This window comes from Neopelma chrysocephalum, unplaced genomic scaffold (genome assembly GCF_003984885.1).
Source record: "Neopelma chrysocephalum unplaced genomic scaffold, ASM398488v2 Primary Assembly neopelma1_43, whole genome shotgun sequence".
In the NCBI taxonomy this organism is placed as follows: Eukaryota; Metazoa; Chordata; class Aves; order Passeriformes; family Pipridae; genus Neopelma; species Neopelma chrysocephalum.
Window position 1 is genome coordinate 12,584,078 of NW_020897702.1, and position 24,287 is coordinate 12,608,364.

The 24,287-nt window shown below is 35.1% G+C and overlaps 1 protein-coding gene across 5 annotated transcripts in view; it reads right to left on the minus strand.

Moving 5' to 3' along the window:
- CNTN5 (contactin 5) overlaps positions 1 to 24,287 on the minus strand; it is a 634,097-nt gene that overhangs the window by 160,694 nt on the left and 449,116 nt on the right. For all 5 annotated transcript variants that reach the window (XM_027677364.1, XM_027677365.1, XM_027677367.1 and 2 more), the window contains 2 exons: positions 21,424 to 21,519; positions 630 to 833 (listed from right to left, as the gene is read on the minus strand). In XM_027677364.1, coding sequence (XP_027533165.1) covers positions 630 to 833; positions 21,424 to 21,519 — 300 coding nt within the window. The remainder of the gene's footprint in view (positions 1 to 629; positions 834 to 21,423; positions 21,520 to 24,287) is intronic.

Genomic DNA, 24,287 nt, shown 5'->3' on the forward strand with positions numbered 1-24,287 from the left:
TTAAAGACAAGAAGACTTTAAGTACTTCAGCCTTTTCATCATCCCCTGACATTCTGCTACCTTCTGTATCCAGCAGAGGATGGAGACTCTCCTTAGCCCTCCTTTTGTTGCCAGTGTACTTATATAAACTTTTTAAATTGTCTTTAACCACAGTAGCCAAATGCACAAATGATCTCCTGGCATCCTGCAGCTGACCTGTATGCTCCATGTGGTATTTGTCAGTGCCTTGTGGATGTCTCAGGTGCCTGAGAGTATCTCAGCGTGGCAGTGGCCACTTAGGTGGAGGCCACTGAACTGAGCCCTAAGGAAACAGACATTGCTGAGAAAGGAGATGGTGCCTCTCTCTGTCAGTGGCACAGCACCAGAATAGCAAGGTGGAGTAACTGTTCTAAACAAAATACTTCAGGAGTTGTCAGCTTGCGCCTCAGCCATCACAGTTCTAAAAATTCTCGCAACTGTTGATGTCTTAAAAGAAACTGCCCACATGAAAAGCTTTCCTTTGCCAATTGCTACAGTAAATGCATGTATACACTGAAAAAAAATTAAATCATGGTTCTTAACTTAATTGGAGTATTTTTGGCTTGGTATTTTTGCTTTCATGTAGTACCCAGAAATAAGGCCTTTCTTACCATCATTTCTCAGTGTCAGAGGTGTAGGAGGACTCAAAACTCTGGCATTTGTCACTGTGTTTTTTACCAGGCATATATAACTGCCAACATCAGATGTTTGCACCTTGGAGATGTAGAGATTGCCTGTCTCCTGAGAGATGAAGCGTCTGCTGTCTTCTGCCACAAAAGATGGGAATTCATTAAATACCCAGCTATAGATGATCTCTAAAAGAACACGGAAAGAAAATAAGATAAAGTAATTACAGAAACAACACTGTGTCATGTTAATAGATACAATAAGTAAGTGTTCACTAGCTTTATTTGAACAATCTAGGGGGAAAAAGTAAAAGGTTTTCAAAACTTTTTTTTGATTGTTTTAGAATTGAAGAGAATATTTTTTTACAACCCTTGGGATTTTGAAAATGGCATAAACTTTGCAGCCACAAGTTCCCTGGAAAGACAGATTTAGTTGAGATCAGACTCAGAAAACAGCAATAAAATATTATATAATTCTCTTTTATAGTCTTTCAGGTCAAACCAAAAATAATATACAAAGCATTCTTTTCTCAACTTGTTCAGATTTGCAGTGAAATGTATCAGGATGCTGCCTATAGAGCTATAGATGACTTCTGCAAATGTGTGTATAAACAGTTTTTATTCTGAATATCTGTTAAAATCGCCAGATTCTAACAACTCTTTAGCCTACCTTTTAGGTAACATTACTGCCCTACACTTCTACCTTTTATATCTGCTTCACTGAAGAATTTCTGAACCCTTCCTTTAAGCAGCTTAAATCCCTACAATTGATGAATAATTCCTTAAACCAAAGCTACCAACTAATCAGTAGTTTTTAAAAATGGCAATTAAATCCAGTCCTTGATTCTTATTTTTATTCCATGAATCATTCTATTTACCTAAAAATGATATACTTTTCCCTTTATACTCATAATAACAAGTTGAGAAAAAAAATGGTTGTTTCCTATTACTCTGTATGAAATTGTATCATGATTTAATAAAAACCTAGGTTAATTTATATCTCAACATTAGAAGTATCAGTAAAGTTAATGAAATTCTGATTTATCAGAATATTCCTTGCAGGGAATTATTCATGTGGAGTTCCATCAATTCCGACTTTAAAGCCCTAACCTTATGTATACTTCTTTACATACTGTTCTTTCAATCTTATCTTCCATTGTTTCATTCTGTCTTCACACCTTAAAAAAATATTGTTCACTACTTAAACTGGCACATTGGCTATGAGGCAATTTCTTCTGTAACCTCCCCCCTTGATAGTCTTCAAAGAACTGGCTTCAAAATGAGAAAAGCCGAAGTTAGTCCAGGTGTATAAAGTCCCTACTACCATTCTAAGATGCAAACTGCTCCACTGGTATAGCAAGTTCTAAGCTTTTAGACTGAAATTTCTTGGCTGACTACTCTCAGCTTCAGCAGCAACAGGAAGACAGTAATTTCAAGTATGTCGATCTGGTTCTGTCATACTTTTATCCCCACTACAGTCAAAATATTTTCTTGATATAGAGTTAGTTGGAAAATGAAAGGGTTAAAAGGGGTGAGAGGAAACGCCTCGAAATTTAAATTTTGCTGTCTGCTTTTCTCCTAATGATAGGAGAGGAACTGATACAGCTGTTCTTGTACAAGGAGTGTGAAACACATTAACACTCTAGCCTGGTGTGCAGTTTGACTATTACTCTATAGAAAGCATTAGAAATTCCAACTGATTTGTCCTTTCTACCCTTGTGTTGTACCGTCCCCTGACACGATGGTGAGAGAGGAAGAGAAAAGTACGATAACTGCTTTTTCAACCAATAGAAGCAAACAATGCAAGAAGTATTGTAGAGATGCAGTGCCTTCTGAATTAATTTTTAAGAAGTTCAGTCTGGTTTTGAAATCAGATGAAAATTTTCTCAGTAAAAAAATGCTATGTTAAAAGACCGAATATACTTACCTAACAGGAGGGGAAGACTCCAAAATGGGGAATTAAAGGCACATATTGAGTTTTTGCTTAAATCTTTTTCGGATATAATAGTAATTCTGAGTGGTTACACAGGATCCTGAGGAATTAAGGGCTCTCAGAGAGCTCTCTGAGTGTTCAAATTTTCCTTCCTCTTATACTATGTTTCAGGCAAAATACTAATTAACCCCAAATACGTCTCTCTGAAAATTTCATTGCCACATTTTGCCATGAAGTCTTATCTGGAAGATATGATTCATGGCAGCATAAAATTCTACAAAGTGATAGTGAATAACCAAGTTCAAGGAAAATGCACAGTCTTTAGCTGAAGACACCTGTTCCTAATTCAAATGGAAAGCAATCAGTCTCACTAATTGCTCTGATTTAAAAGTAGTTCAAACCAAATGCAAAATAGTCATCAGTGTGGGTTCATTGGCAGTTCATGTAGAATAGAATTTTCTCCGTTTGTAACCTAAACCCACACACAATTAATTATTCATTTATTAATTAGAATTAATACTAAGGAAAAGATTTCAGGCAATAAATTTTTATGCCTCTAAGGAAATAAATACTTAGTCTTTGCCAGTGCTGAATCCAGGGGGATACCATCATTTTGTCACTTTCTTAATTATTTTTGCTGTTAAAAATGGAGTGATGGATGAACGGGTACTTGGATAGGGTCCTGTGAAAAAAAAAGTAACAGAACTGCCAAATATAAACCTCAAAGAATTTGTGCTATAAAGCTGTGGTTAATGCCTTTTTTTTGTGCATACCTTTAGCATCTGTATTCCAGCCAGGAGCCCAGAAAAAAAGTGTTAGTGGCTGACTTCTTGATCATTGTCAGCCCATTGACATTGAAAGAATTACTCCTATTTTTCCTTTCTAAAAAGCAAAATTCTGGGGATACACCTTAAAATACCCAAAGACTGTGCATCTGTATGTGCTCAGATCTGGAATCTATCTGGAGTTCTTGATTTCCTTTGCAGGTGAAAGCCCCCTTACATATTTTATGATTTTTTTTTTCTCCTGTTAGGTCTGGTTAATGAGTTCAGCAGGTTCTTAAATAAAATTTGAGGGTTATATCCATACAGCATGCACAGGCTTCAGTGGAAACATCTCAGGAAAATTATGCAATTTCTAACATATGCTATGCAGACCAATCAGAAACAACCACAACTGGCTTGGGATCTGGGGACCTCAGAGTTTTTAGCTGACAGAAATAGATGGATGATCTTACAGAAGTGATTTTAAAAAAAGGTGTTCACGGAATTACTGCAATTAAGGGAAAATAGGTGTACCTTGACATTGATCCATGGTGCAAATATCTCACACTTCTAAATTTGCAGTCATAGTAGAGGATGAAACATGCATTGGTGTTCATATTCTGTGACTCTGTTCCTACTTCGTATGCCAGCAAAATTACAATTTAGGGTTCATTAAATACAGAATTACTAGCAAAGGCTGGCCAGGTACAAAAACTGGGGGTTTGCTTTGTTTTCTTTTGTTGATTTGCTTTTCTTTTGGCAGTATTGTGCATAAGAGAATACCCAAATGGTTGCAAAGACATCTAAAAAGTAACTTGTGAAGAGACACTAATGTAGAATCAATATTTAAAACTTTGCTGTCTCTCTACAGACAAGTCTGTCATCTATACTACAGGCACAGTAAAACATTCTGAAACAACAGTGAATGTAGTTACATGCCACAAATCCAAAAGCAGTTCAGCACAGGAGTACATGTAAACTACAAGAAGAGAGGTATTTAAATATTATCTGAAATCCTACTCTTACCAAGTGGTAAACTGCTGAGTGAACCTTTTTGAATTTCAGAACAAGAAGCCTAAGACTAGATGGATAACACCAGGTCTATTTGTACACAACTTACTGCAGTTTTTAGTGAACTTCAAGCCTGAATTTTCCTATAGAGGTTTATATTAAAGATTTTAGAATCATTGTCATTTGGCTAAGCACAAATACAGTTGTCATTGTATTAACTTTTTCTTAGGATGCTGAACTCCAAAGATGCACCTCAAGCTTGACAAGCAAATAATGATGACCTTCAAGAGATTTTGAAGGTAAAAGTCAATGTTACAAAAGTATAACTAAACTAAACTAAAACTGTAAAATCAGAAAGCTATTACTTTGGATATGGATCTTCTGAAGTCATCTACTATTGAGGAAAGACTGAGTAAATGGTTTTTCTATGCTGTACTCATTTTGCTTTCAATAGGGAAAAAAAGTTTAAGTGACAGGAGCAAACTGAATACTACAGTATACAGAAGTTTAGAGTATTTTTATAGAATATATGCTGAGTTTATTTTTATGTCCATCTATTTTATTTTTAATATGACACCTATGCCAAAACCACAAAGATGATGCAGAGCCCTTCCTGGAAATTACAGTTGACTGCCAACACAAAAGAAACTTTTACACAGATACTATTCATCAACACAAACAGAAACAGAGAGTAAAAACACAGAGAAATTATGAATTATAGAACAGTTGTAAACTGACATTCCCTTTGGCTGAAGGATTCTTCTGCTTCTCAATTCTGTCATGTACAAAGTCTTGGTGTAAAAACGATAAAAGTAGTTTTGGTAACTGCAAAAATGGTATTTCTTCTTATGAATTACCATCCTTGTTTACAGAAGAATGTCTCTAAGGAGATTCATATCTTTTTCTGAAGGTTATTTGGAAAGCCTTCCTAATGTCCAATTTGTTTCTGTGTTTTATTGAACACTTTTTAGTGGGTTATGTACATGAAAATCTGGGTCACTTGGTGATAAAGTAGTAAGAAGAGAGCATCTATTTCCTGCCAGAATTAATGTGGGAAATCTTTCTTAAATAATTTTTGCAGTTCTATTTTCTCTGTTAAACAACACTAATTCCTAAACTGTCACAATGTGATGTACTTCCCATAATGGATGAAGCTGGAATACTGACATATCAGCACTTTTGCTAGTGGAGTACTGTGCTTTTGGAGATATCATTCTGATGCAGATGTCAGTACTGTGGCAATACAAAAGTCTCTCTGTCATTGTGGGTCAGTAAGAAATAACCCCTTAAGTATTATAAAGAGAGATTTGCTAGAAGCATTCAGATAGCACCAAATATTCACTTCTGTATTTGTTAGTGCCTGAATGTTTCCCATATTTGCTTCAGGGCTTTTCTCATAAGAAATTGCTTGTTTCATCCTTTCAACACAAGGCTTCTGGATAGCCTTTTCATCAGTGGTGTAAGAGAAGATGTAACAAGAAGGTCATCACATAAACTCTTTTAAGGCCACCAAAAACCTAAATGTGCAGTCCATAACATGGTTTAATTTTGCATATTCAAGGGCAAAAGCAAACTCCCATCCCATAAATTGCCCTTCTGTGGAGTTAAGATGTTTGTACAAGAAATAAATCTGGTTTTAGTCTTCTTTTTGTGATGCAAAATATATTTCTCTTCCTCTATTTAGAATTTCCTTTGATTACTCTAATTCCACAAGATGGCAGTACTTGATGAATAAATGGTACTGATGCCTGATGACAGCCAAAATCTGAGATAATCTGGGAGTTTTAGCAACTCTGAAGGAGTTGCTTCCTCTAGTGTGCAATTTTTTTTTTAATTGATAAGAAAAACAGCAAAAAGTACATTCAAGATTGCAGTCTGAATTTACTATCCATAGCTATAAACCATGAAATTTTCATGACATTGAGAAATATTCTGTTTAAATGAAATAAATTTTCAGGAAAAACATAGTCCTAGATCTCCCCTACTGAAAACATAAACCCTTATTTTATATGAAGACCAGTTTTCACCTTTTTAATCACAGTAGTTGTTTGGATATTCTGTTTACTAGCCATAGAATAAGGATGCAAAATGAAATCTCTAATGATGGGGAACACTTCATGTTCAAAAGGAAAGAGGCTTCTTTTTAGCTAAGATCAATGATAACATAGCCTCCCACCACAACCAGACAAAATTTTGGTGCATTTCTTTGTGGTTTATTATCACTGCTCATTAATCCTCCAAGAAAATATTTAATGAAGTTAATTTATTTGTTGCATTGTAATGCACCCATATAGAACAAACAGATAATGTCAATTTATCAGCTAACAATGAAATTGCATATTTCCTTCTCTAGGGGCTCTATATCTACTGCTCACTTACCTGAAACACAATTCTACTAATCACATATTTGTCTTTCTTCAGATTCAATTACAGTGATAAATCTCCAAATGTTTTCTCCTTTATAACCAATCATACCACCAATAACTTAAAAATATGTTGGAAGAGGCAAATGTACTGTCAGGATAGATCTTGTACTGGAGGTTACAAATATTATTGTCATTACTAGTGTACATATGGTCTCGTTTGTACTTTAACATATATGAAACACAGTCAGTCATTGAAACATATAAAGACTGATGAAATGTCCTTCTTATACAAGTGCTCTTTAAAGAGACCACATAGCATACAACAAAAAATATGGCTTTGAAAAGATGTTAAATTATCATGTATATTTGACTGTCATGGGTAAGATTTTTATTTAAAAAGAACCGTGTTCCAGAAAGTATCACAAAGTTATCAAAAACACATTTTATTCAGGCCCTTCTTTTGCCCTCAGGCAAGATCAGATATTCTCAGCCTGGTCTTAAAAAATGTGCAGTGAATTATATTCCTAAATTGAGATCATCAGAATAACCTATTTCTTTCCTGGGATAATTAGACAGTTTCCCTTATTATCTGCCCATAATTGCTTTTTATTTTCAATACTGTTTATTACTTATACAAAATACCATATGGGAAGTTCTGAAAACAATTTATTGAAGAGTTATATTAAACTTTTACAGCTAAAATGGAAAAACAATATCCCCGTGCATATCAGGTTTCTGTTTGGGAGGCTGAGGCTAGTTCAGCCAAATCTCTTGAAGTTTTCCTTTAGAAGTCTTGATTTTGAATCCTTTGCTTAGTTTTATTATTTTCATCTCTACTGCTTTTCTACATCTTATAATGGAGGACCCAAAGTTGGACATTAACACTATTGATAATTGGAACAATAATCACTCATATTCCATGGGTAGCAGTTCTCTTAGTATGTCCTATAATTGTACTATTGAATTATCCATTCTACTAAGTATTCCATTTTTTTTCTTTGGTAATAGTATTTTTCTATACTGTATAATCACTTGCTTCCCTTTATTCTATTTGTATATTTAATCTTCAATAAATAGAGCAATCTGTATTTTGGTAAATTTTGTGTTTATCATTGAAAGCAATTTCTCCAATGCACTGATCCTTTTGGATTTTCATTCTGTGCGTTGCACTGAGTGTAACCTATTGCAGAAGTCATTCTCAAATGCTAAATATGCCTTTCTTTCCACTAAGTCATAACACTTTCAAAAACCAAAATTAAATATTATATGATTTATTCTTGACAAATCCCTAATGGGTGTTTATTAACACCCATTATCATCTTATTACCTACAAAGTCAGTGTTTAGTATTTCTTTACTTTGTAACTTTCCAGAACTCGAGTTCTGTCTATGAACCCTCCTTTATTAAAACAAAACAAACAAAACAAAACAAAATGAAACAAAAAATCAACAACAACAAAAGAAGAACATCCATTTTATTTTCTTGACATACTTTGAAATAACTTTTGAGATACTAAATACTTAGTAACCTTTTCATATAGAGAAGTGTTTAGACAAGTTATAAGTTCAGAATATAAGGCCATTTTATCAATACGTTGTTCTCTTATATAACTAAAGAAAATGTTTAAATAATAGAAATTTATGGCAAAAAAAGCTGATGGGAGAAACAAATACATTTGTGATTATGACTGAAAATGGTTTTTAAGGAAGACAAACACTGGGAAGAGAAAACTCTAACCACAAGGCAGACAAACTACAAATAAGAAGTTTTAAAGTATTTTTAAAACAACTAGAAGATTTTTAACGACAGCTCTACTATTGATACTCATCTATCATTAGGTAAGAATTGAAATCAATATTTATGTGGAAAATTCCTAAATGTTTCATGTAAATTGATGCTTTACGATTTATAACATGCCAGGTAATACAGGTGTCACTATACAATGCTATTTGCTATGAAAAGCAGAAAAAAAATAGATGTTGAAGAACAATAAATTTAAACAGTGTAAATAAGTAATAAGAGACACTCACTGTCAAAGCAGTAGGACTAGGGCAATGATTTCCCCCCTGTACTCAGCACTATTAAGGCAGAACCTTGATTCTTGTTTTCAGTTTTGGGCTTCTCACTACAAGAAAGACATTGAGGTGCAAGACTGTGTCCAGAGAAGGGCAACAGAACTGGGAAAGAGCCTGGAGCACAAGTCTGATGAGGAACAGTTGAGGGCACTGGAGAAAAGGAGGCTCAGGGGAGACCTTCTTGCTCTCTACAACCACCTGAAATGAGTTTGTAGCAAGGTGGGTTTCAGTCTCTTCCCGAGCAATAACTGAAAGGATGAGAGGCAGTGGCCTCAGGTTGTACCAGGGGAGGTTTAGACTGGATATTAGGAAAAATTTCTTCAGCAAAAGGGTTGTGAAGCATTGGAACAGGCTGTCCAGGGAAGTGGTTGAATCACAAACCAACTCTGGAGCTATTTAGAAGACATACAAGACATGGCACATAGGGATGTTGGACTTGATGATCTTAAGGGTCTTTTCCAATGTAAATGTTTCTATGATCAGTAATTTCCAAAGATAAGAATTAGAGTTAATTTTGGTCTAGCATTAGAAAGGGTAGTCAGGAAGACACACATCATTATAAATTCATCAGTTTCAATCTTAGATGAAATAGTTCAGTGACTGATATGAGACTTGACTAATATCCAGTTCAAAAAGTGGGATATAATTAACAACATTGAAAGAAAATATATCTAGTCAAACTAACTCAGTGTATTTTTATTATTCTTTTTATTGACAAAGTGACCAAAGTTTCTGTAATGTACCTGGAATTCAAATTCATGCCTTATAAAAGATCATGCTGATGAAAATAACTGGAATAACCTCAAAATTAATGTATTGTGCATTGAAAGGATTTGACTGCAAAGCATGATCAAAAGGACCAGATCTCGAATTCTTTGTCCTCTAGTGCTGATCATTTTAACCATTAAAAACAAACCTATGCAGTTGTAATCACTGATTGACAGGAAATATAAAACTTGGCAAGGGCAAATGTGCAGAACAAGTCACTGGTAAAGTCTGATTTGGACAGCTTAATATTATTAGAACCATTTGAATGATGGAAATGTATTGAATCTCCAGCAACACGAGTTGGTTGTTTCTTAAGAATTTGAATGAACAGGAGTTCTGTGATAATGATTAACTACCTATTATACTTAATGCTCAGGAAAACACATTACTACATAGAATATCTGTGGACATTATTTTCTCTGACATAATTTTCAACAGAATTTAAAGCAATTTTTTTTCCTTTTTTCTCTTTCACACTTTACATTTCTCTTGTTCTCTGATCGTGCTATGACACTTGATTGTCTCTACACTTTACTGCCACTTTTGTGATAATTACTTCAGCACACTCTACTTCTTCTGTAAGTCTGCTGCAGTGGTGAGTACAACGAAAAGTCAGACTCCACAGCTGTGTTACCTGCAGTGAACCCCAGAATCCTGCACCCAGGGGGGTTACTGAATTACATGGAAATTTAATTCTATGACTACTGTAGTGTTACCAATAGAGAATGCATTTTGAAGGCATAACTAGGACATTCACTGAAAGAAAACCCCAAAGTAATAGTAGGATGATAATCATCCAAATTTGTAGAATATTGCTCTGTCAAGTATAAGAATGACACTAACCCCTTTTTAATCTGAGAGAGTCAAAATAGCTGCATGCCTAATGTTCCTCTACTCATCGTTTATCAACAGAAGTTCTGCCAAGCAAATTCTGTAATTTGGCTGCAAATATTCAGTAGTACTCCAGTTATAGTAGTACCAATTTCTCAAGGAGTTTATATGTATGTTTCAGTTTGGTTTTTTTACTCCCGAGAAAGAAAGCAATTTAAATATGTCCCTTTATACCTCAGTCACCTTGATTCCTAATGCCAGGAAGGATTAATAGTAGCAGAAATATTTCTTTAACAGGATTAAATGTCAGGCTTCTGGGTATAGAAATGAAAATAAAAGGCAACTGCAGTTCTAGTTTATACTTCAAAACACTCTTTTCTAACAGACTTTACCACTTTTTACATGCAGTTATTGTCATAGGAATTGTACTGTCAAAAACTGGGTACTCGGAGTCGTGGAGTTGCCTTTATATGGCTGCACACAACTGAACTTAAGATTCAGCCCACTGCCTCTCTGGTTTATATTCTCTTGATGATAGGTGTTTTAATATAAATTTAAAGACTTTTGCTGGATCTATCTGCAGGTCAATATTTGGTGAATTCCACCATGGCCTTGACAAAATATGACTGATGAATCTTCCTTGGGCCTGCTCCTTTATTCCTATGGTATTTGTTATCCTAAGATCCTAAATCAAGGACAGTACCCTTATCACCACTTTTATATGGGAAAACTAAGGAAGATGGAAGGAAGTGACTTCTCAACAGTCATGAATCAAGTCACAGTCAAAAGGATATGTGCACTGATACATAATTCTTTTAATTTCTAATATTCACTCATCTCCTCACCAGCTCTTCCAACATCTATAAGAAATACCAAAACACACACACAAAAAGTGATAGTCAATGAATCCTTAGGAGCTGTGTGGATGAACAGGGGAGATGGGTAGGTGCTGCCTCATCCTCCCTCTGAATTCGATTTTCAAATATGGTAAAAAACATAGCAGTGTAAATCACATAATTCCCCAGATGCTAAAGGTCAAATGCTCAGCTCCTTTTTGGTATATTTTCTAGGCTTAAATGTACCAAGGAATGGATCCTCCTTTGCATTTTTCTGAACACAATGGAACTTGTGAACATATACTTCAGAGAATAGCATAAAACCAATTTTATAGTCCCCAAAAGAAAATTTTTACATAATGACAGTGACAGATGATTTTTTCCCCACCTTAATTAAAAAATAACTTAAAGTGCAGATGAAGAGGAAGAAACATGTCACATTAGCAAACTACCCCAGAATGCTGATATTGCTGTTTAACCACATTGTACGAATAAATCACTACAAATAACCTCAGCAACAACAAATCATTTAAAATTTAATAATGAAGGCAATATAGCTCTTACCTGTTTCTACATACAGAGAATACACTGTTGAGTCCCTGCACACACTGTTCTGCACTACTGAAAACCCAGTGAACTGCTTCCATCCATCTTCTATTTGTCACATAATTGTTATTTACAGAAAACATATAGCCTTCTGTTGTCTTATTTTTAGCCTAGGCCAGTGTCCTATGATTATATTTCCCCTCCTTGAACTCTTAGTAATAGCAATACAAATGACACGTTATATATACATATGATGGGTCGCATCATATATACATACCAAATAAAAAAGAATGCATTTGTCCAACTCTAACTGATTTTTTTTTTATTATTCTAAAAGAAATACCATTAATAAAGTAATGCATACAACAGTCAATCCTGCTCCCTCTTGTGCTGATTATGTGCATAGTTTTCAGAATTCTGTTTTTCAAAGCCCTTTTTCATTTAGGCATGAATCACGACATTGCAAATTCACAAGACCTGAATTGTAAATCAGTGAAATTTTAGTATTTTCTTGAAATTTTCTTCATAGATCATCCTCCTATTATCCTCTGTAAAATAGGTAGTGCTTCTTCTTGCATTTGGTACAGCTGAAAATAGAGTCTTCAGGATTGAAACTAGTTTGCTAAACTCCTAAAGGGCCTTGTGGTTCTTCAGGAACAACCAAACTGAGGCAAATAATTTATCAGTATTATCTAAATTCTTCTTTCCATTATCCCTTTTTATTTCTGAACTTTTATCCCTGCAGTCTCCTATAAGATACTTTCTCAATTATAGAAAGAAGAAAACACCCTGCAAATTAATGCTTTGATAAACCAGTAAATTAAGAGAAATTTTCTGGTTGCAGATTCCCCACTCTAGGGTAGTAACACCAATACTGCAGGAATTATATCAACTGGTTAATGAAGTCATCAGCAATGATTTTTACAAGATTGAAATATAGTGTGAGAACACAGGAAATAGAAGTGGGCAATCAAATTATCAGAATTAAGTGTGGTATTAGTTATTAAATTGTTAAAAGGATGGCATTGTGGTAAAAATAAGTCACTTTTTCACTTTTATTGTTTTGGAAAAGATCTTTTTTTGTGAGAAGGATAAAGGATGTACCTGTGCTGCTGCATGGGGGTTCAGATTTCGCTGTAATCAGATTTTTGTCTGAACTTTATGATATTATGCTTATACCTATTCAGTCATTTTCTCCTTGAAAAATCCAAGAAATTGCCTTTAAAATATTTACTGTTAAGTTATAGTTACCTTCATGCCAGTTATAACTGTATTGGGTAGGATAAAAACAATTTCTAGTTTCCACTTTGAAAAAGAAAAATGCAAACTAGATATCCCAAAAAGAATTGTTTTCATACTGCTTCATTTATTTGGAACAATCTTCCTGAACTGATTAAATCAGGCTATATGAAAATCTATGTCTCATTAAGCTTTGTATCACCTCAAATGGTTGTAAGTTCATTTTCATTTCATACTTACAAAATAAGGAATAGCTGCCTTTATATACAGGGAAACTTTTTAATGGAATCTGACAGAACTCAGATCAGTTCAGTCCAAAGCCTTCTCCTTCTGAATCAAAACTGACCTCCTAAAATTTAAAGGAGTCATCCCTATCAGAATCACCATTGAATTCAGTTAATAATGGAAGAATAATATTTTCTGAAAAATCCACTGGTTTTATCCCTTTCTTTTCTTTTTTTTACATCCTTCATGGTTTCATCACAATGGTAATGAAAGAAAAAGCTAGAATCCAGACCCATAGTAATAAATAATTTCTCATCTCTTCCTCCTTCTTACGTTTCCTCTTGTTTCAGCTGTCTGACCAGCAGTGCATTTCTGGCTTCTTCTCCTTAGTTACAGTCATTAACATGTGCGCTCTTACTCTATTCTTTTTTTGTGATATGAAGTGGAGAGGTAATTGGGATTAATTAGGAATTTCCTATCTTAAATGGAACGGGGTTTCTGACATTTAACTAACTGGCATATTTGTAAAATGGTATTCTTCCAGACACCATCTTAGTAAAACATCAGAACTAAATAACAAAGAGATTCTAATGGAAAGGTTATAACGAGAGGGTCAAATCTGCAAGAGCAGTTGCCTCTGAGTCAGTAACTGCTGTATACTACTGCAGTCTTAAATATATGAGCATTGTGCTGCCACTGTTTTAGAAACTATGTAACCAGTGCCACAGAAAGTGGTTTTGCAGCACTTTAATTGGTACCTTTACTATACTAGCTGCAGAGAAGTGAATGTGATACCATAAGCATCCATTTCTGTTAAACCTGGCAGGACAATGCTGTCTGATTTAATCCCTAGACTAAGAGGTTCCTGATAATTATGTCTAATTTGTTGGGACATCTCAGTAACAGGCTAGTAACTTGCCTCGAGGGAAGAAGAGCTTGCCCACCGGAGAAACTTTTTATCATTGTTGTCCCATTTGTCAAGGTGTAGGCAAATAGTCACATACAGCTGGCACCTGAGAGGCAATAGAGCATGAGCCTGAGGGCCAACATACTCAATGTGGTTTTGAAATTAATTAATCTCCCATGCTTCCTCCCTGTTTTCTTGGTATCCACTTTCACTTTGTTTCTCCTGAACTGGCAGCTGGGGTAATATTTGTTGACAATAGTGTGACTGCAAAACTATAGCATACGTCCCTTAAGCAGAGCCCTGTCAGAGCTGCCCCTTCATCCATGGTTGTCTGCTACCTTAATTGGGCAAGGTCAACCATCTTATTACTATGTTTTCATAGACCCTGAGTGGAAGAACAGCTCCAGTGAGTGATCCAGTGGGTCTAGGGAGATTAAACTTGCACTTGCTTCTGTAAGTTAGTGTATTTTTTGAAAGAATTATTAGTGTTTTTAAGGGGATGGGGAAGATTTTTTAACTGTGGTAATGTTTAGAAAAGTTTTGGTTGTTTTGTTGGGTTTTTTTTAACTATCAATTTACAAGTTCCTTGGGAGAATTTACTACAGTTGGAGTGGTAATGAATATCTGTTCATTTATTACTTTTCAAATTAAAAAACAACAACAACAACAAAAAAAACAAACCAAAAAGACCCAACCCCCACCCCCCAAAAAAACAACAAAAAACAACCAACCAGCAAACCAAACCGACCAACCAAAAGAGAGAAAATCGAGAATTATTTATCTATATACCTACTATACAGACATTGCTTAGGATTTGGGGCACATTTTGATTATTAAAATGTAATTAAAATCTAATATCAACACATTATCAACAGACCAGGAGTAACTCCTCACTGGCAAACACAGCTTGCTAAAATGCTACCCTACGGAAAATTCTATAATTCCCCAACTCCTAAATTTCATATCCTCAGATGCATGCCTTCAACAAGATTGAGGAAGGAAATCTTAAAAAGTGCTCTGGGGAAGTCAGCAGCAAAATTACTGGTCATATATTAAGTAATGAAAAGACCATAGAAGAAAAAAAGTTAATTGTGTTTGTTCATTCCATAATGAAAACTAAAGGCATAGTCATCAATCAGTTGCACAAATAAAGAACACAGATTCCTATATTGAGCACTGACAGGGGTCATGGACATTCACTTTAATGATAACACACACGGGAATTAACACTACTAGACATGAAAGTTCCAAAAGCAGTCTAGTACAAGTGACAAAGTAGGGAATGCTAGAGTGAAACACCTTTATGATTAGTCCAGGGAAAAATGTGATGGCTGAAGAGACAAGATGACTCCATGAAATTAATCCAGACTTAGGACAGGAACAAAGGGTTTAAAGGACTGTGAACCTGTCTTCTAACACCTTTTCTTCTTCTCCCATTTTTGAAAAGCAAAATTTAAGCTTTATTAGAGTTTCATAGAAGTCATATAATCATAAAGTTATAGTAAACTCTAATAGGGAAGCGCAGAAACCCTTCAACTTATGACAGCTAACTCTTTCAGTTGATACATGTGGCTCTCAAAATAGTGGTTTCAAAATATTTTGTATGTACATTATGATAATTTTTAAGTTATAGACAAGTAAAGAAGAGATAAAGAAGTTGTACCATCTTGCTTTCAAATTAAATAAACCTTCCTATCCTGTGTAATAAGAAATCATTTCCTAATAATGTTACTTAAGTGGCCTGTTTGTTACCCAGCATCATGCTCCTGCTAGGAATTAAAAAGAGTGAAGAACAAAGTACAGCATGGAATTATGAGAGAAACTAAACTGTTAAGATGTGTGTTCTGTATGTCTTCATATAGATCCCCTGAGTACAGGCCAACTATTTCTTAAGTCTAAAATACTAGCTTTTGGCTTCCATTACTACATAAATGTAAGTTTCAAGGAGAAAAATAAACAAACAAACCAACCCAAAAACCCAAAGCCCAAACATCAGTGTTCCTCTCAATAGCACTTTTGCTAGTAGAAGGAGAAACATATGGGGGGACTGGACAGTTCTACCTTCCCAGCAAGCCTAGCAGTTAGGAGGAGTTGATAATTATGTCCAGTGAATGTGAAATGCTCTATTTGCCATCACCAGTTTCATATATATTGACCTCTACAAACTACTAATCGAAGGTACTGACTGATTAATAAGTTCTGTTTAGTTTATGGGAGAGTCATGGTTGGAGGCATGACCTATCCAGCTGTTGTTTCATTAATACTTTGAGTGCTTTGATAGGCAGTTAATACCAGTGCTTTGATAGGCACTAACAAAATAGTCCTCCTTGATCTCAAGGTGAGAGGAAAAATATCCCTTTCACCTACATATTAGCTTCTCCTGGAAGCAAATTATATAGCTTTCTATGCTAAAGATGATTTGAAAAGTCAGATTTGAAAGAATGTATGATAAAAAAAAACCTTGATGTTACTTTACTGTTTAATACATCAATACATAATGCAGTCCTATATTGGTATCACAAATCATGGTCAGGAAGAAATCTCACGTGTAGCGACAGGTTAATATGATGAAGTATCATCCACTCATGTCTAGAGAGAGCTGGAGATTTAGAAATCTAACATCATGAAGGCTTCCTATGATTTTGAAGAAACTGATAAAATCTAGATGCAGATAAAGAGCAGAATACTCTAATGTTGTGCACTGAAATGCCACTGTTAGGTGTCTGAATCCCGGAACTGAATCCACAACTGTATAATAACCTTGTGACCTTCATCTACATATAGACGGACATTTGTGAATTGCATTCCCAAAATCCGTTTAGTAAATGGAGAGCCAGAGGGAGCAGGGACACCTTCAGAATAGAAATTTCTATGTCCTGCATGCAGATACCTGAGCCAATTGCCTGTAAACAAGCTAATAAGCATTCTGAGAGCAGTCCAGACCACATATAACAATCTTGTTATCATAACTAATTTACCTGGAGAAGCCTACTAACAATTCTGTACCTGAATGAGGTAATTTAGAGCCTGTCTTGTTATTTCTACGTATAATTTGTGCAGTATGGTTCTAAAAAGGGGAGTTCTAACTAGAGAGCTATGCACTTCAGTTGGACTTGGTTTCCTACTAGTAGTGAAGCTGCAGCACCAAATTGCAATTTTAATGCAAATGCAGGTTCATTTTGCAGACTCTGAGCAGGGAGAAGTTATTGGTTTGTGTTTACTTTCAAAGTGGTTTTCTGTGTATGTCTGAAATACACACAAATAGGAGCTCAGAACAACTTAAAAAACCCATTATTTGATGTGAGTTTCTCCAATTAATATGAAGACTAGGACAGCTGTGTATGTAACAGACGAACAGGACAAAAACTCCTGGACCTTGGTAGAAAGAGTTTTATTTTAGTAGCTTGCAAGTTTAGCAACAACTGTGCAGACATTCAAACCATGGATGTCTTCCCAGACATGCATGGGAAGGACTGTAATCCTCATGGCACTGGCATTAATCATCTTTGGTGATACACTGTATAGTTTTGCAACACTAAAGAAGAGGCATAAAAGATGCAGTTTACAGCACAATTTCCAAACTGGGTAAGATCAGCTTTGTCCTTTAGAAAGAGATAAAAAAAAGTTGCAGTTTAACATCTGTACAGATGTTACATGCTGTGCAAAGATTATGTAGCAGTGTTGCCTCCAGACGGCAGCATCCCTTTGAGGCAGGATGGAGTACACATCTGCCTTTCCCTGTGTGCATCAGAGCTGTTCTTATTCTAACAATTGGAGTCGTCATTCTCCATTAGGCTCATACTGAAAGCCTTGAATAAAAGCCTTAAAAAGCCCAGCTGAAAATATTAATTCTGAGGGAAACATGTAAATCTGGATGAAGACTTCCATTCATTTTTAATCTTGCTATAGTAAACCTTGTAATTAAGATGATTAAATGACTGAATAAAACCCTATATTTACATCCTTTAGAATAACACAATGAAAAACCATAATCCTGTTTATGGAAAGAAAACACTGGAGGCCTTTTAAATTTGAAAGATCAAACAAAGCTTGTTATTTAAGCAGTTGGTAATTAATGATCCTCTTACTTGGCAAGGACACCTAAGAGTTAACTGTCTAGGAATTCTATCTTGGAGAAAAAAAACTAATTGGGAAGAATCAAATATTATGTTTATGAATGATCAAGTTGTCCACATTTAATATATTTCACAAGAGACAAGTTAAGGATTTACAACAAAGACAGTTTTGGTGGGAAAGTTTCTGGAGTAGACACATCAAAATGATATAGGATCCCCAATACAGGCAGAGGCAGCATTTTTTTGGAATAATGGTCCATAAAAAACAGAAGGTGAGAATCTGCTGGTGACGGTTTGCTGTAAGGAATCAGCACAAAAACCTTTTCATTGAACATATTTTCCTTCATCATTCTGAAAGAGGGGATAATGTCTCTCTCCAAAAACTTCCTCATTTTGCTGTTTAGCTATTTCTCAGCAAAGATGAAAATAACTTAAAAAGCTCATTTATTATACTCAAGAGATAATTCTGTCATCTGAATCTCCGCTGCAAATATTCAGAATCTATTACAAGTGTGCTTACCACTTCCCTCTTATTTTCCCTGTAAAATATTTGGACAACAATGTAATGAAAACCTACATGAATAATCTATATATATCACAACTTTGCATGTGTTTGTTTGTTTAATGCATTACCTCTTGATAACATTTCACAGAATAAATAAACAAAAATCAAGTTGATATACATATGAAAATTGTTTTCTGATTAAATTCTTGTCAAAAGATATTAGTATAGCATTTTTTCAGTCAGTGGTGCTTTGTAAAGGTTTTCTGGCTTTTCAAGAACTGTATTCTGTAAGAAGGGAATGTAGGTATTATTTAATCAGAATTATTTACTTTATCTTCTTTTTGAAAACATGTTAAAATCCATATCTCTTTTAATACAGTGTTCTTTCACTAAGTCATCTTTGTTTTCCCACAATGATAATGTCATTTTCTAAAAGGGCTCAATCTTGAAATTCTTAGGCAAGTGCATATGTAGTTATTGATTTTAGGGACTGAGGAATGGGATTCTGTTGAAGGACGAATTACTTACAAGGGTGTGGAGAATTATTAGACTTGATATTGTATCATGGATTTATCTCCTGTGTTAAGTGAAAATTATTTCTAAAGGTGCTGATCAATGTGAATAAATCAATATAACAAAGTGTCCAGTGTTCATCCAGAAAAAATTCTCTATCATCAAAAACACTCCCTTAACTCATGGTCTTGTTAATTTTAATTGTTCACACATTGTAAACATGCTTTAAATAATATTTAGACAAACATGAAAGTTTGTCTTTCAGGTGATTTTAAGGGTCAAAATTTCTAAGAACTATTTAGAACATAATACTATCTTTGTAAACCAGACACAAAACCTAAAATGGAGTACCCAGAAACTGAATGTTTAAAAAAAAAAGAATATATTTCAGATGTTCCTGCACACAAATCCTTGAAGTACCTCTGCTCTGCAAAAGATCTTTTTACATGGATATTAATTACATATTTGCTGACTAATTTCAGAACTGAATTTACACACTCTCCCTGAAAGTTCACCTTTTGTCCAGAATTATTTTTCACAAATGGACTCTGATGTGGTGGTCAATTTTCATTAATGTCTTGTACCTTATTGTCAGAGCTTTGTGGAATGATTCATTGCTGAAACATCATCAGGCCCATGGAGGTAGCTCTCCCCTTTTCCAGGAGACTTCAGCTATGGTACTAATACCACTTGCAGTCCCACTGCAGTACCACAAGGACCTACAGCTCCCCCGTGCTTCGTAAGTAAGGAGTTAGAAGGAAATTGCATGTGATAGAATCATAGAGTCATTTAAGTTGGAAAAGACCTCTGAGATCATAGAGTCCAACCATTAACCCAGCACTCTCAAGTCCATCAGTAAACCATGTCCTTAAGAGCCATGTCTAAACACCTTTTAAATACCTCCAGGGATGCTGACTTCACCACTTCCCTAGCAGACTGTTCCACTCATTGACAATCCTTTTGTTGAAAAAATGCATTACATGCATTACATAACAAACAAAAGAAAGGGAGGCCAAGTCCCCTTCCCATTCATATGATTTTATGTTTATTCTGCATATCAATGTAATTTTTCAGCTTTCAGTGATTACTCCGTCACACTGCAGAACCTTACCTGGCCTAGTTATGGTGAAAAAATTATGACAACAGAGAATAAAAATATTTTTCTGGAGTCATTTTCCTGCTGGCATAGCCTACTGGTGCTCAAACAATATAAACTAAAGCAGTTGAATGTTGTTTGTGAGCACAGTATTTTCCACTGCAGGGCTTTTGCTGGACCACTGATGAAAATGAAAGATATTAGTTTTTCACCATCAAAGGTAATGTCTGTGTAAAAGTAGAATGTTAGAATCTGACTAATTCTATGTTAGAATCTGACTAAATAAAAGTTCAGGAGCATGATTTCAGAGAAAAAAAAATCTAAATATTTTGATGATTGATATATAAGGTGCATTTTGTGGAAGCTCTTAAAAGGTGCATGACAACTTTACTCACTGTTGATGTTCATCTATCTTTATACTCTCAGTTTGTTTGGGGAAATCAAATTCAGCTGCATTGAAACCATCTCTTTCTTTTTCTGTCTTTCTCTCTCAGTTTACTTATCATGATCAAGCCTCAACATCATGTGCTCAATTCCATCACACAGACCATAGTGTCAAACTCAGAAAGAGATTATACGGGCAACAACAACAAGAGAATCTACTCAGAAGAGAGAAAAGTAGAGAGATGGCACTGATAACTGCAATACAGTAATAACAATCATTGCAGTATAAATAGAAACTGAACACATTTCTCTAACAGAAACTTAGAGGAGATTTTATTTTCTGAAGCTCTTCCATTTGCTATGTGATTTTTTTCCAGGCCTCAAACTTGGAGGTAGAAAAATCCCCTCAGTACAGACCTGATTTTCCAGAGAGGAAAAGGATAGGCTGTACCGCATCTACTGAAAAACAAGCATCATGTCTCCATGTGTTATATGACATGCAAATATAGAGCTATAAAGGCAAAGGGAAGTAACCAAAATCATAGTTGCACTACTGAAAAAAAAAGACAATTTGTATTCAGCAAAAGTATCAGGACACTGGTATTTGGAGCAATTTCTGAAGGCTTCTAAATTCTAAAAGAAGTCATTCAATAATGAGCAAAATGTAAAGGACTAGCATGCATACAAGCTTCAGCCTACTGTACCTGGAGAATGAAGTGGAGGGGAGCACATTAGAACAACTCCTTGACCTTCACGTACAGAGACAGCACTTCTTGTCCGACCACTAAAATTTCCAAGATCTATCAAAAGAACAGAGCATTTTAGTTACACACCAAAGATTTCAAATTTTGTGGCTACTCTGACTAAAATTTTATTTCCTCTTGTAAAACTGACTGTTCTTTTTTCATACCTTAATCCATAATATGAGGGCCTGAAAAATAAATCTATTTCCATAACAAAAAATTCCATGTTTCATCAGCATCTTATTACTTTTTTTAGTGAACTTGGATACACTGTCAAAGGAAAAGCAGCAGACAATATATATAAGGCATTTAAAAAAACATTTGTGATTTTATTTCTTTTTACCATATCATGCTTGTTTTTTTCCCTTAGTAAATATGAGAAAAGAAATACAATGGAGAGAACGTCTCAGCTAAAATCCAGACTGATGATGCTGCATCAGCTGCACATTGCACATTGTGATGACAAGAAGGGAAAATCATCAGCACATTGGTTCTAAACCCAAATCTGCTCTAGAGCAAGTTTACTCTTTTAAATACTTTCCTTCTGATTTTTCTGGTGTTATAAGCACAATCCAGTTGTGCATAAATATATTTTCCCTCCAAAACTTTCTGTCCAGCAGGGCAATAAGAAATATTTCACTTTTGGAACAAAAATTTTTGAATGAGGCTGAAGGGTACTGCTATAAGCCGTTCATTGTATTCATTTAAAGCCTCTCAACCAGAAGATCTTATTATTCCATTTACCACAGAGAACACTAGACCCAGATTCACATTTGGGGTGGATAGTGTGCTTATTTGTAGCAGAAGTTATGTGGCAGTTCAGTTCTGCCATCAGACTGGTGCCTTACCCATTCCTCAGTTCCAGAGATGGTGTTTAAAGCCTCTCTTCACTCAGGGATTTTCTAGAGACATTTCTATCTGATGTGGATCAAGGTGAAGAGACCAGCAACAAGGGTACCCAAAGATATCTTTGAAAAGGACACAGAAGCTTCAGCAAGCACTAAATGAGGATCTGAAGTGTGAAACAATGGGGCCAGTGGGAGTATCTCATCGACTTTCAATGACTTGTAGTCATACCTCTTAATTTCTGCTTACAGCCCTGAGTTCTGGGATGAGCCAGACAGCACCAAAGAGTTTCAACAGGTGGAGCAGAATTATCGCTGTCTTAACTGCACTCAGTTGGCAGTTCTCTGTCAGATGCTGAAACTCCACATCTTGCTCCATGCCCATTTCAATGATTTTCAAAAGTAATATAAGTTGATTTTTAATAAATTTCATAATGGGGACTAGATGCACATTTTTAAGTAGAAAGACACTGACCAAATGCTTTTTCACGTTTCTTACAGATGACTTGGGCACAGGAAGAAGTCTAAAATTTAAACGCATCTAAATTTGTGCTGTCTTTGGCCAAAATGAGTCAGTGCTTTGATTTCAATGATAGATACCATGTTTGAATAGAGAAAAGATAGGTGGGGTCCTGTAGAATTTTAACAAATAATAGGGCTACATTAAAAATGTATTGCAAAATGTTGCTAATGGATAGATAATTAAAATTAAAAAAAATTATTGCATTTTTAAATAAGCACACCATGAGTTATAATACATATTGGTGTAATATCACTCAAAACTGTCTCCTAATGCATGTTACTTGATAGTATATTCTGGAGAAAAGTAATTATTATTATTTTATGTTTAGAAAATAGTGGGCTAGTGTATCCCTGCATACATATAATTGGTTTGGATGGGAGAACATCTTGCAATGAAAACCTTTCTTAATCAAGTCCTCAGGTGATTCAATGTTATTTTTCTATTAGCTCTACCAACACCAAGATTTTTTTTTCCATTTCCTGCTTTGAAGATGCACGGTGATAGACAAATATACTTTTTTTCACCGAATGAAAATTAAAAGTACTACATGTGACTCAAGTTTCTATTTGTTCAAACCAATTAGTTTCAGACTAAAGGAGGATAGTAACAAAGAGTTTGAATTTCAGCTCTTTTTGGCTGTCAGTTCTGAATTGGCTTTCTTGTTAGCATACAGTAGAAAAAAGATTAACAGGTACAAAAGAAGGGATTTAGCTGCAAAGTAAATAAATATAGGAAAGCTTAAAAGGAAGGAAAGGTGAAGGATCATGCTTGCAGTTCCTCCACATCAAAATAATAAGTCCAGATGGACTTAAGGAAAAATCAAATTAAAGAAAAATTTAATTAAATTCTTGTAAATCCTAGCCATTTTATATCTATCCCCATTAAAAAAAAGAAAGACAGCTACTAAAAACCCTGTCATTTTACTTTAAAACTCTAAAGAGGTAGATAATAAAAGAAAGGATGGACAGAATCCAGCTTTAGAGGTGGGAACTGTAATCCCTCACACAGCAGTGCTGGCCACTGGTTCAGTATTATTGCTGCAGTATAAACCTGTAACACATGTAACATGTCAGATAGCCCCACACAGAACGAAGCTGTCCTTTATCATCTTATGATGCATATGGCTGATTGATAAGAAAATGCCTTCCTGTGCTCCCTAGGTGTTCATCTTCTGCCTGAAAGATTAATTTCCTCTTATCTCAATGCTAGCAACAAAGATGATAACACCTACTCTCTTATTTTCAGAGCACTTCCTGGGGTTTAGCTACATGACTTCTATAGTCCTCAACATGAGAAACACTTTGAAAATATATAGCTAAGGGTCAGTCACCATGCCAAATGTAACTCATTATTAACAATATATATGCAAAACATACAAAGGACATTTAGATGGATTGTGTGGCAGGAGTAGCACAATTGTCTTTACTGCTGAAAAAAAGTATTCAATTCGAAAATTT